The 12,500-nt window shown below is 35.4% G+C and overlaps 1 protein-coding gene across 2 annotated transcripts in view; it reads left to right on the forward strand.

Moving 5' to 3' along the window:
* Nucleotides 1-12,500, forward strand: part of eloal (elongin A, like) — a 34,628-nt gene that overhangs the window by 815 nt on the left and 21,313 nt on the right. For both annotated transcript variants that reach the window (XM_061910323.1, XM_061910325.1), the window contains exons 2-3: nucleotides 8,162-8,218; nucleotides 8,289-8,401. In XM_061910323.1, coding sequence (XP_061766307.1) covers nucleotides 8,162-8,218; nucleotides 8,289-8,401 — 170 coding nt within the window. The remainder of the gene's footprint in view (nucleotides 1-8,161; nucleotides 8,219-8,288; nucleotides 8,402-12,500) is intronic.

The raw sequence follows: 12,500 nt of genomic DNA on the forward strand, positions 1-12,500 counted from the left end.
AACTTGCTAAATGTGACCTTAACTAACTGGATTACATTTATTTTTGCATGTTTGTGCTAAATAGTTTATTGAAAGGAATACAAAGTGTTCATGTTATGACTCTTTTGCTTTTATTTTGAAACGTGGGCATAGTTACCAAAGACAGTAGGAAACTTGTTAAATGTGACTGGAATACATTCAATTGTTGCAAATTTTTTTCAAATAGTGTATTGAAGGGTAATACAAAGTGTTCATTTTATATGACTCATGCTTTTATTTTGAAATGTGGGCATAGTTACCAAAAACAGTAGGGAACTTGTTAAATGTGACTTTTACTTACTGGATTACATTCTTCTGTTGCACATTTTTTCAAATAGTATATTGAAGGGGAATACAAAGTGTTCATTTTGTATGATTCTATTGATTTTATTTTGAAATGTGGGCATACTTATCAAAACAGTAGGAAAACTTGTTAAATGAGAATTTTACTCAATGGAATACATTCATCTGTTGCAATTTTTTTCAAATAGTGTATTGACTATGTTCATTTTATATGACTCTATTGCTTTTATTTTGAAATGTGGGCATAGTTATCAAAACAGTAGGAAAACTTGTTGAATGTGACTTTTACTCACTGGATGGCATACATCTGTTGCACATTTGTTCAAATAGTGTATTGAAGGGAATACAAAGTGTTCAGGTTATTTGACTCTATTGCTTTTATTTTGAAACGTGGGCATAGTTACCAAAAACAGTAGGAAACTTGTTAAATGTGACTTTTACTCACTGGAATACATTCATCTGTTGCACATTTTTTCAAATAGTGTATTGAAGTGTACTACAAAGTGTTCATTTTATGTGACTCATGCTTTTATTTTGAAATGTGGGCATAGTTACCAAAAACAGTAGGAAACTTGTTGAATGTAACTTTTTCTCACTGTATTAGATTAATCTGTTGAACATTTCTCCGAATAGTGTATTGAAGGGGATACAAAGTGTTCCTTTTATATGACTCTATTTTATTTTGAAATGTGGGCATAGTTACCAAAACAGTAGGAAAACTTGCTAAATGTGACCTTAACTAACTGGATTACATTTATTTTTGCATGTTTGTGCTAAATAGTTTATTGAAGGGAATACAAAGTGTTCATGTAAAATGACTCTTTTGCTTTTATTTTGAAATGTGGGCATAGTTACCAAAAACAGTAGGAAAACTTGTTAAATGTGACTTTTACTCACTGGATTGCATTTATCTGTTGCACATTTGTGCTAAATAGTTCATTGAAGGGGAATACAATGTGTTAGTTTTATAAGACTGTTGCATTTATTTTGAAATGTGGGCATAGTTATCGAAACAGTAGGTAAACTTGTCAAAAAGTGATGTTTACTCACTGGATTACATTCATCTGCTCCACATTTGTGCTAAATAGTGTATTGAAGGGAATACAAAGTGTTCATGTTATTTGACTCTATTGCTTTTATTTTGAAACGTGGGCATAGTTACCAAAAACAGTAGGAAACTTGTTAAATGTGACTTTTACTCACTAGAATACATTCATCTGTTGCACATTTTTTCAAATAGTGTATTGAAGTGTACTACAAAGTGTTCATTTTATGTGACTCATGCTTTTATTTTGAAATGTGGGCATAGTTACGAAAAACAGTAGGAAAATTGTTGAATGTTACTTTTACTCACTGTATTAGATTAATCTGTTGAACATTTCTCCGAATAGTGTATTGAAGGGGATACAAAGTGTTCCTTTTATATGACTCTATTTTATTTTGAAATGTGGGCATAGTTACCAAAACAGTAGGACAACTTGCTAAATGTGACCTTAACTAACTGGATTACATTTATTTTTGCATGTTTGTACTAAATAGTTTATTGAAGGGAATACAAAGTGTTCATGTAATATGACTCTTTTGCTTTTATTTTGAAATGTGGTCATAGTCACCAAAACAGTAGGACAACTTGTTAAATGTGACTTTTACTCACTGGATTAGATTCATCTGTTGCACATTTGACTGAATAGTGTATTGAAGGGTAATACAAAGTGTTCATTTTATGTGACTCATGCTTTTATTTTGAAATGTGGGCATAGTCACCAAAACAGTAGGAACATTTGTTAAATGTGACTTTTACTCACTGGATTACATTCATCTGATGCACATTTGTTCGAATAGTGTATTGAAGCGAATACGTGTTAATTTTATATGACTCTATTGCTTTTATTTTGAAACGTGGGCATAGTTACCAAAACAGTAGGAAAACTTGTTAAATGTGACTTTTACTCACTGGATTGCATGTATCTGTTGCACATTTGTGCTAAATAGTTCATTGAAGGGGAATACAATGTGTTAGTTTTATAAGACTGTTGCTTTTATTTTGAAATGTGGGCATAGTTATCAAAACAGTAGGTAAACTTGTCAAAAAGTGATGTTTACTCATTGGATTACATTCATCTGCTCCACATTTGTGCTAAATAGTGTATTGAAGGGAATACAAAGTGTTCATGTTATTTGACTCTATTGCTTTTATTTTGAAACGTGGGCATAATTACCAAAAACAGTAGGAAACTTGTTAAATGTGACTTTTACTCACTGGAATACATTCAATTGTTGCACATTTTTTCAAATAGTGTATTGAAGGGTAATACAAAGTGTTCATTTTATGTGACTCATGCTTTTATTTTGAAATGTGGGCATAGTTACCAACACAGTAGGGAACTTGTTAAATGTGACTTTTACTCAATGGATTACATTCATCTGTTGCACATTTTTTCAAATAGTGTATTGAATGGGAATACAAAGTGTTCATTTTGTATGATTCTATTGCTTTTATTTTAAAATGTGGGCATAATTATCAAAACAGTAGGAAAAATTTGTTAAATGAGACTTTTACTCAATGGAATACATTCATCTGTTGCACATTTTTTCAAATAGTGTATTGAAGCGGAATACAAAGTGTTCATGTTATTACACTCTATTGCTTTTATTTTTAAACGTGGGCATAGTTACCAAAAACAGTAGGAAACTTGTTAAATGTGACTTTTACTTACTGGATTACATTCATCTGTTGAACATTTGCGCTAAAAAATTGTATTGAAAGGGAATACAAAGTGTTCATGTTGTATGACTCTATTGCTTTTATTTTGAAACGTGGGCATAGGTACCAAAAACAGTAGGGAACTTGTTAAATGTGACTTTTGCTCAATGGATTACATTCATCTGTTGCACATTTTTTCAAATAGTGTATTGAAGGGGAATACAAAGTGTTCATTTTGTATGATTATATTGCTTTTATTTTGAAATGTGGGCATAATTATCAAAACAGTAGGAAAACTTGTTAGATGAGACTTTTACTCAATGGAATACATTCATCTGTTGCACATTTTTTCAAATAGTGTATTGAAGGGGAATACAAAGTGTTCATGTTATTAGACTCTATTGCTTTTATTGTGAAACGTGGGCATAGTTACCAAAAACAGTAGGAAACTTGTTAAATGCGACTTTTACTTGTTGGATTACATTCATCTGTTGAACATTTGCGCTAAAAAATTGTATTGAAAGGGAATACAAAGTGTTCATGTTATATCACTCTATTGCTTTTATTTTGAAACGTGGGCATAGTTACCAACACAGTAGGGAACTTGTTAAATGTGACTTTTACTCAATGGAATACATTCATCTGTTGCACATTTTTTCAAATAGTGTATTGAAGGGGAATACAAAGTGTTCATGTTATTAGACTCTATTGCTTTTATTTTGAAACGTGGGCATAGTTACCAAAACAGTAGGAAAACTTGTTAAATGTGACTTTTATTCACTGGATTGCATTTATCTGTTGCACATTTGTGCCAAATAGTTCATTGAAGGGGAATACAATGTGTTAGTTTTACAAGACTGTTGCTTTTATTTTGAAATGTGGGCATAGTTATCGAAACAGTAGGTAAACTTGTCAAAAAGTGATGTTTACTCACTGGATTACATTCATCTGCTCCACATTTGTGCTAAATAGTGTATTGAAGGGAATACAAAGTGTTCATGTTATTTGACTCTATTGATTTTATTTTGAAACGTGGGCATAATTACCAAAACAGTAGGAACATTTGTTAAATGTGACTTTTACTCACTGGATTACATTCATCTAATGCACATTTGTTCGAATAGTGTATTGAAGGGAATATGTGTTAATTTTATATGACTCTATTGCTTTTATTTTGAAATGTGGTCATAGTTACCAAAACAGTAGGACATCTTGTTAAATGTGACTTTTACTCACTGGATTGCATTTATCTGTTGCACATTTGACTGAATAGTTGTTTGAAGGGGAATACAATGTGTTAGTTTTATAAGACTGTTGCTTTTATTTTGAAATGTGGGCATAGTTATCAAAACAGTAGGAAAACTTGTTGAATGAGACTTTTACTCACTGGATGGCATACATCTGTTGCACATTTGTGCTAAATAGTGTATTGAAGGGAATACAAAGTGTTCACGTTATTTGACTCTATTGCTTTTATTTTGAAACGTGGGCATAGTTACCAAAAACAGTAGGAAACTTGTTAAATGTGACTTTTACTCACTGGAATACATTCAATTGTTGCACATTTTTTCAAATAGTGTATTGAAGGGTAATACAAAGTGTTCATTTTATGTGATTCATGCTTTTATTTTGAAATGTGGGCATAGTTACCAACACAGTAGGGAACTTGTTAAATGTGACTTTTACTCAATGGATTACATTCATCTGTTGCACATTTTTTCAAATAGTGTATTGAAGGGGAATACAAAGTGTTCATTTTGTATGATTCTATTGCTTTTATTTTAAAATGTGGGCATAATTATCAAAACGGTAGGAAAACTTGTTAAATGAGACTTTTACTCAATGGAATACATTCATCTGTTGCACATTTTTTCAAATAGTGTATTGAAGGGGAACACAAAGTGTTCATGTTATTAGACTCTATTGCTTTTATTTTGAAACATGGGCATAGTTACCAAAAACAGTAGGAAACTTGTTAAATGTGACTTTTACTTACTGGATTACATTCATCTGTCGAACATTTGCGCTAAAAAATTGTATTTAAAGGGAATACAAAGTGTTCATGTTATATGACTCTATTGCTTTTATTTTGAAACGTGGGCATAGTTACCAAAAACAGTAGGGAACTTGTTAAATGTGACTTTTACTCAATGGATTACATTCATCTATTGCACATTTTTTCAAATAGTGTATTGAAGGGGAATACAAAGTGTTCATTTTGTATGATTCTATTGCTTTTATTTTAAAATGTGGGCATAATTATCAAAACGGTAGGAAAACTTGTTAAATGAGACTTTTACTCAATGGAATACATTCATCTGTTGCACATTTTTTCAAATAGTGTATTGAAGGGGAACACAAAGTGTTCATGTTATTAGACTCTATTGCTTTTATTTTGAAACGTGGGCATAGTTACCAAAAACAGTAGGAAACTTGTTAAATGTGACTTACTTACTGGATTTCATTCATCTGTTGAACATTTGCGCTAAAAATTTTTATTGAAAGGGAATACAAAGTGTTCATGTTATATGACTCTATTGCTTTTATTTTGAAACATGGGCATAGTTACCAAAAACAGTAGGGAACTTGTTAAATGTGACTTTGACTCAATGGATTACATTCATCTGTTGCACATTTTTTCAAATAGTGTATTGAATGGGAATACAAAGTGTTCATTTTGTATGATTCTATTGCTTTTATTTTGAAATGTGGGCATAATTATCAAAACAGTAGGAAAACTTATTAAATGTGACATTTACTCAATGGATTACATTCATCTGTTGCACATTTTTTCAAAAAGTGTATTGTGTTCATTTTATATGACTCTATTGCTTTTATTTTCAAATGTGGGCATAGTTACCAAAACAGTAGGACACCTTGTTAAATGTTATTTTTACTCACTGGATTACATTCATCTGCTGAACATTTGTGCTAAATAGTGTATTGAAGGGGAATACAAAGTTTTCATTGTATATGACTCTATTGCTTTTATTTTGAAATGTGGGCATAGTTACCAAAACAGTAGGAAAACCTTGTTAAATGTGACTTTTACTCACTGGATTGCATTCATTTATTGCACATTTGTTCTAATAGTGGGGATACAAAGTGTTCATTTTATATGACTCTATTTTATTATTGAAATGTGGGCATAGTTACCAAAACAGTAGGAAAACTTGTTGAATGTGATTTTTACTCACTGCATTACATTCATCTGTTGGACATTTGTGCTAAATAGTTCATTGAAGGGAAATACAAAGTAATCATTTTATATGACTATTGCTAAAGAAAAAACACTACATAGACCCCCTTATAATGAAAACAATCACTATAGCAGGGGTCTCAGTGTTGACAGCTAGATTTTTTTGTGGACATGTTCCATAAATATTGATGTCAAAGATTTCTTTTTTTGTGAAGAAATGTTTAGAATTAAGTTCATGAATCCAGATGGATCTCTATTAAAATCCCGAAAGAGGGCACTTTAAGTTGATGATTACTTCTATGTGTAGAAATCTTTATTTATAATTGAATCACTTCTTTATTTTTCAACAAGTTTTTAGTTATTTTTATTTGTTTTTTTCCAAATAGTTCAAGAAAGACCACCACAAATTAGCAATATTTTGCACTGTTAGACAATTTAATAAATCAGAAATTGATGACATAGTGTTGTATTTTACTTCTTTATCTCCTTTTTTTCAACCAAAAATGCTTTGCTCAGACTAGGGGGTACTTGAATTTAAAAAAATGTTCACAGGGGGTACATCACTGAAAAAAGGTTGAGAACCACTAGTTTGAAGTCCTATCGAACAATTGCTACAACGAATTTTTACTGTCAACTGAGTTTCGTTTTTTAAAGATTTCTGCTGGTGGTGTGCCTCTGGATTTTTTCAACGGAAAAAATGGGCCTTTGCTCAAAAAAGGTTGAAAAACACTGGTCTAAGCCAGTGGTTCTCAACCCTTTTTCAGTGATGTAGCCCCCGTGAACATTTTTTAAATTCAAGTACCCCCTAATCAGAACAAAGCATTTTTGGTTGAAAAAAAGATAAAGAAGTAAAATACAGCACTATGTCATCAGTTTCTGATTTAAATAATTGTATAACAGTGCAAAATATTGCTAATTTGAACTATTTGGAAAAAAAGATATAAAAAAGATATAAAAATAACTAAAAACTTGTTGAAAAATAAACAAGTGATTCAATTATAAATAAAGATTTCTACACATAGAAGTAATCATCAACTTAAAGTGCCCTCTTTGCGGATTGTAATAGAGATCCATCTGGATTCATGAACTTTAATTCTAAACATTTCTTCACAAAAAAAAAAAAATCTTTAACATCAATATTTATGGAACATGTCCACAAAAAAATCTAGCTGTCAACACTGAATATTGCATTGTTGCATTTTTTTTCACAGTTTATGAACCTACATTCAAATTTTGTTGAATTATTATTCAATACATATATTTATAAAGGATTTTTGAATTGTTGCTATTTTTAGAATATTTTTTAAAAAATCTCACGTACCCCTTGGCATACCTTCAAGTACCCCCAGGGGTATGCGTACCCCCATTAGAGAACCACTGGTCTAAGCTGTTAGAAATGCAATTAAAAGGTCCAATATGAAAAATTGCCAGGCATTTAGACATGATGATACGGCCTCTAACTAGTGGGGGTCAGGCCGGCCGTGCATGAATGGGAGGTGCTTTGCTGCTAAAAATGACTTCTCCTCCAGTTGTTCAACTTGTGACTGCTGTCTGTCACACCTAAGGGCTGCGTAGACGTGGCACTTGCCCTAAAGGTGCTCTTTAAAATGGAAATAGATGCAGTTGACTGGACAGCTCTGCTTAATGACTTAACTCTGCTTGGTCTCGTGAGTGAGATTTTACTTAAATGTGCACAAATCATTTAAATCGAGAGAATGAATGGGAAAGAGCAGAGGGGTTGTCCATTTATAGCTACCAGTAAAATGAGCAGACCAGAAGAGGGCGTGAGCGGCTCCCATTCATAGCTTTGGCTGTGAATGCACCATCAGCAACTCTGTGGAACCCAACTCAGTATGGCCATATTTGGTATGCCAATTTTAGTGTTGGAATCATGCATGGGCATTATTGTTAAAACACTTCTGATCATCTCATTTCAGGTGCTAAAAATCTTGCAGAAACTCAACAACCTGGACATCACCGTAGATGTCCTTGCTGTAAGTGCTTCAAAGACCATATGTGGATGTGAACCATGCAACGACTCACGAGTGACCTGGTGAATTTTAGGAAACCGGCATTGGGAAAACCGTCAACTCATTTCGCAAACACAAAGACGCTGGAGATCTAGCCAAGACGCTGGTGAAAGGTTGGAAACAATTACTCCCTAAGAAGTCAGCAAGGTGTGCATCCTTGTTTTTAGTGCCTAACATGTACAATAAAGGGCCGGCCCTGAATATAATAATAGCTTGTTTGTGGCCCCATTTCGGTCTTTAAATTTACCTGCAGCCGAGTGAGTATTGTGATAGTCTTTGAAGTTTCTGGCTTGTAAAGGTGATATCGATGTTATTTCATGTCTCGAGGGATTTCTTAATGTTTAAAAGAATACTTCGTCTTTTTTTTTGCTCTAACAATTAAAATATGCCATTTAAAATCAATTATTCCTATTTAACGGAAATTAATTCACCATGGACAGGCCCAGAAACAAATGAGGTATTAAATGCATTACTTTTGGCGACCAGATGTTCATTTGACTACGGTAGTGTATGCTTAAAAGAAACAACCAACAAACATGCAGTTAAAATAGGATAATAATAATTGGTTATCAAGAAATATCCTACATGTTACATAAAGATTTGTAAATAATCATGTAAGAACGATAAACAAAGACGACATTCCATCCATCCATTTTCTACCGCTTATTCCCTTTCGGGGTCGCGGGGGGCACTGGCGCCTATCTCAGCTACAATCGGGCGGAAGGCGGGGTACACCCTGGACAAGTCGCCACCTCATCGCAGGGCCAACACAGATAGACAGACAACATTCACACTCACATTCACACACTAGGGCCAATTTAGTGTTTCCAATCAACCTATCCCCAGGTGCATGTCATTGACAACTCCAATTCAGGCTAAGCCTATATGTTCAAGAGTCATGTGTTTTACAGCGGGTGGTTCGTTTCCCATCTAGGCCTTCGGTGATGTCCGACTTCAATGATTACCTCTCAAAATACAATCATTTATGTCGCCACGTGACCGTTGCTGGAGAAATACTATACAGAAACACATTTACGCACTATTGAGCATTGTACAAAATGGGTTATTTTCTGGCGCATTTAAAAGTCAATAAACCAGCATCAGCAATTAAAACATATCTTATGTGGTACTGTCAAAATTAAAATTGCAAAAAACACGTTAAACGCGGAAAAAAATAAAGAAATAAAATATCTGAACTCAAAATTTAATCGCCGGGACAGCTGAGCTAGCTTCCGGAGTTGGCCGACATCGTCTCGCAAGATGTAGTTTCTCTTTACATATCCTTCTTGAAAATGGCGCTGCAAATATATGTTGTCTAATCATAAAAGATGCAGATGAGGTGTGGTGGCTGACTTCTTAAAGGCTTACTGAAACCCACTATTATCGACCAATGATGAAATATTAACATTGCAACACATGCCAATACGGCCTTTTTAGTTTACTAAATTGCAATTTTAAATTTCCCGCAAAGTGTCCTGTTGAAAACATTGCGGTATTATGACGCGTATGATGACGCATTCGTTTGAAGTCTCGGGTTGTAGCGGACATTTTTTTCCAGCCTGATCCAAGCTATAAGTAGTCTGCTTTAATCGCATAATTACACAGTATTCTGGACATCTGTGTTGCTGAATCGTTTGCAATTTGTTCAATTAATAATGTAGACGTCGAAGTAGAAAGATGGAGTTGGGAAGCTTTTTGCCTTTAGCAACACAAACACAGCCGGTGTTTCCTTGTTTACATTCCCGAAGGTGAAGCTGTACTATGAAACAGAGGGGTCAAGCGATCATGGTTCCCGACCACATGTCAACCGGCAGGTTTCGGTGAGAAAATTGTGGTAATAAGTAGGCTCTTACTGTAGTTATGAGCGGAGCTTGCGTCCTCCTGCAGCTGCTGCGGACTATTACCTCCACCCACCGGAGACACTGACGGTCACCACACCTGTGGCCAAACTCTTCCGACTTTCAGGTACCATATAATCTCACTAAAACACTAGTAACACAATAAGCAGATAAGGGATTTTCCACAATTATCCTAGTAAATGTGTCTAATAACATCTGAATCGCTCCCACTGTCCTCGCCTTTTTTTTCTTTTCTAGTCCTTCACTCACTATCCTCATCCACAAATCTTTCATCCTCGCTCAAATTAATGGGGAAATTGCTGTTTCTCGGTCCGAATCGCTCAAGCTGCTGTTGGCTATGATTGTAAACAATGTGAGGAGCTCTACAACCAGTGACTTCGTGCACATTGTCTGCTACTTCCGGTAAAGGCAAGGCTTTTTTATTAGCGACCAAAAGTTGCGAACTTTATCGTCGATGTTCTCTACTAAATCCTTTCAGCAAAAATATGGCAATATCGCGAAATGATCAAGTATGACACATAGAATGGACCTGCTATCCCCGTTTAAATAAGAACATCTAATTTTAGTAGGCCTTTAAAGCAGGTCCATTCTATGTGTCACACTTGATCATTTCGCGATATTGCCATATTTTTGCTGAAAGGATTTAGTAGAGAAAATCGACGATATAGTTCGCCACTTTTGGTACTTCCTGAAAAAGCCTCGCCTCTACCGGAAGTCGCAGACAATGACGTCGCAAGTGTGGGGGCTCCTCACATATTCACATTGATTTTAATGGGAGCCTCCAACAAAAAGTTATTCAGACCGAGAAAACGACAATTTACCCATTAATTTGAGCGAGGATGAAAGATTCGTGTTTGAGGATATTGATAGCGACGGACTTGGTGGGGAAAAAAAAAAAAAAAAAAAGCGTTAGCATTGGGACGTATTCCGATGTTTTTAAACACATTTACTCTGATAATTATGGGAAATCCCTTATCTTTCTATTGTGTTGCTAGTACCTGATAGTCGGAGGGGTTTGTCCACGGATGTTTTGACGCCATGTCTCATGGGTGTCGAGGGCAGCTGTACGGACGACAAACTCAGCTGATATCCGGTAAGTGGCGACTTTTTAACCACAATTTTCTCACCGAAACCTGCTGGTTGACATTCGGTTGGGATCCATGTCTGCTTGACCGCGCTCTGATCCATAGTAAAATTTCAGCTCTGGGAATTTTAAACAAAGAATCACCGTGTGTTTGTGTGGCTAAAAGCAAAAGCTTCCCAACTCCATCTTTTTACTGTGACTTCTCCAATATTAATTGAACAAATTGCAAAAGATTCAGCAACACAGATGTCCAAAATACTGTGTAATTATGCCGTTAAAGCAGACTACGTAGCGCTCATACTTCCTTTAAAACGCGTGACGTCCTGTGTACACGTCATCATTACACGACGTTTCCAAGACGAAACTCCCGGGAAGTTTAAAATTGTAATTTAGTAAACTAAAAAAGCCGTACTGGAATGTGTTACAATGTTAATATTTCATCATTGATATATAAACTATCAGACTGCATGGTGGGTAGTAGTGGGTTTCAGTAGGCCTTTAAAGTTCACTCCACAGCGTGCTCATCAAAAACATCCAACTGCCGGCATGTCTCCTGTACATTCAACCTAAACAGGGCTATTGCGCATGCTCTTTACTACTGTGGCATGCTGGGTAATGGAGTTCTAATGTTACCAAGCTCATAACATCACAATATATATCTGCCTTAGGCCAGCTCGAAGGCCTTACTGACAACTTGTGATCTGATCCGTCAAATGTAAGTGAACGGACGCCCGCATTGATTCTGAAAGCCTCGGTCAGATTTGGTACAGCTTGGCAACATAAACTAGCTGAATTCTGATTGGCTCAAAACTCTATAACCTAAAAACAACAGCGCTGGAAGGAGCATAATATGACATGAGAATATTAATATTTTAGATATTTACAGAAAGTAAATTAAAAAAATTACTTTTTAATAATGGATTAGGTCTCTGCTTTTTGCAGATGATGTGGTCCTGATGGCTTTATCTGACCGGGATCTTCAGCTCTCGCTGGATCGGTTCGCAGCCGAGTGTGAAGCGACTGGAATGAGAATCAGCACCTCCAAGTCCGAGTCCATGGTTCTCGCCCAGAAAAGGGTGGAGTGCCATCTCCGGGTTGGGGAGGAGACCCTGCCCCAAGTGGAGGAGTTCAAGTACCTAGGAGTCTTGTTCACGAGTGAGGGAAGAGTGGATCGTGAGATCGACAGGCGGATCGGTGCGGCGTCTTCAGTAATGCGGACGTTGTACCGATCCGTTGTGGTGAAGAAGGAGCTGAGCCGGAAGGCAAAGCTCTCAATTTACCGGTCGATCTACGTTCCCATCCT

This window comes from Nerophis ophidion, linkage group LG09 (assembly GCF_033978795.1).
Source record: "Nerophis ophidion isolate RoL-2023_Sa linkage group LG09, RoL_Noph_v1.0, whole genome shotgun sequence".
NCBI lineage: Eukaryota > Metazoa > Chordata > Actinopteri > Syngnathiformes > Syngnathidae > Nerophis > Nerophis ophidion.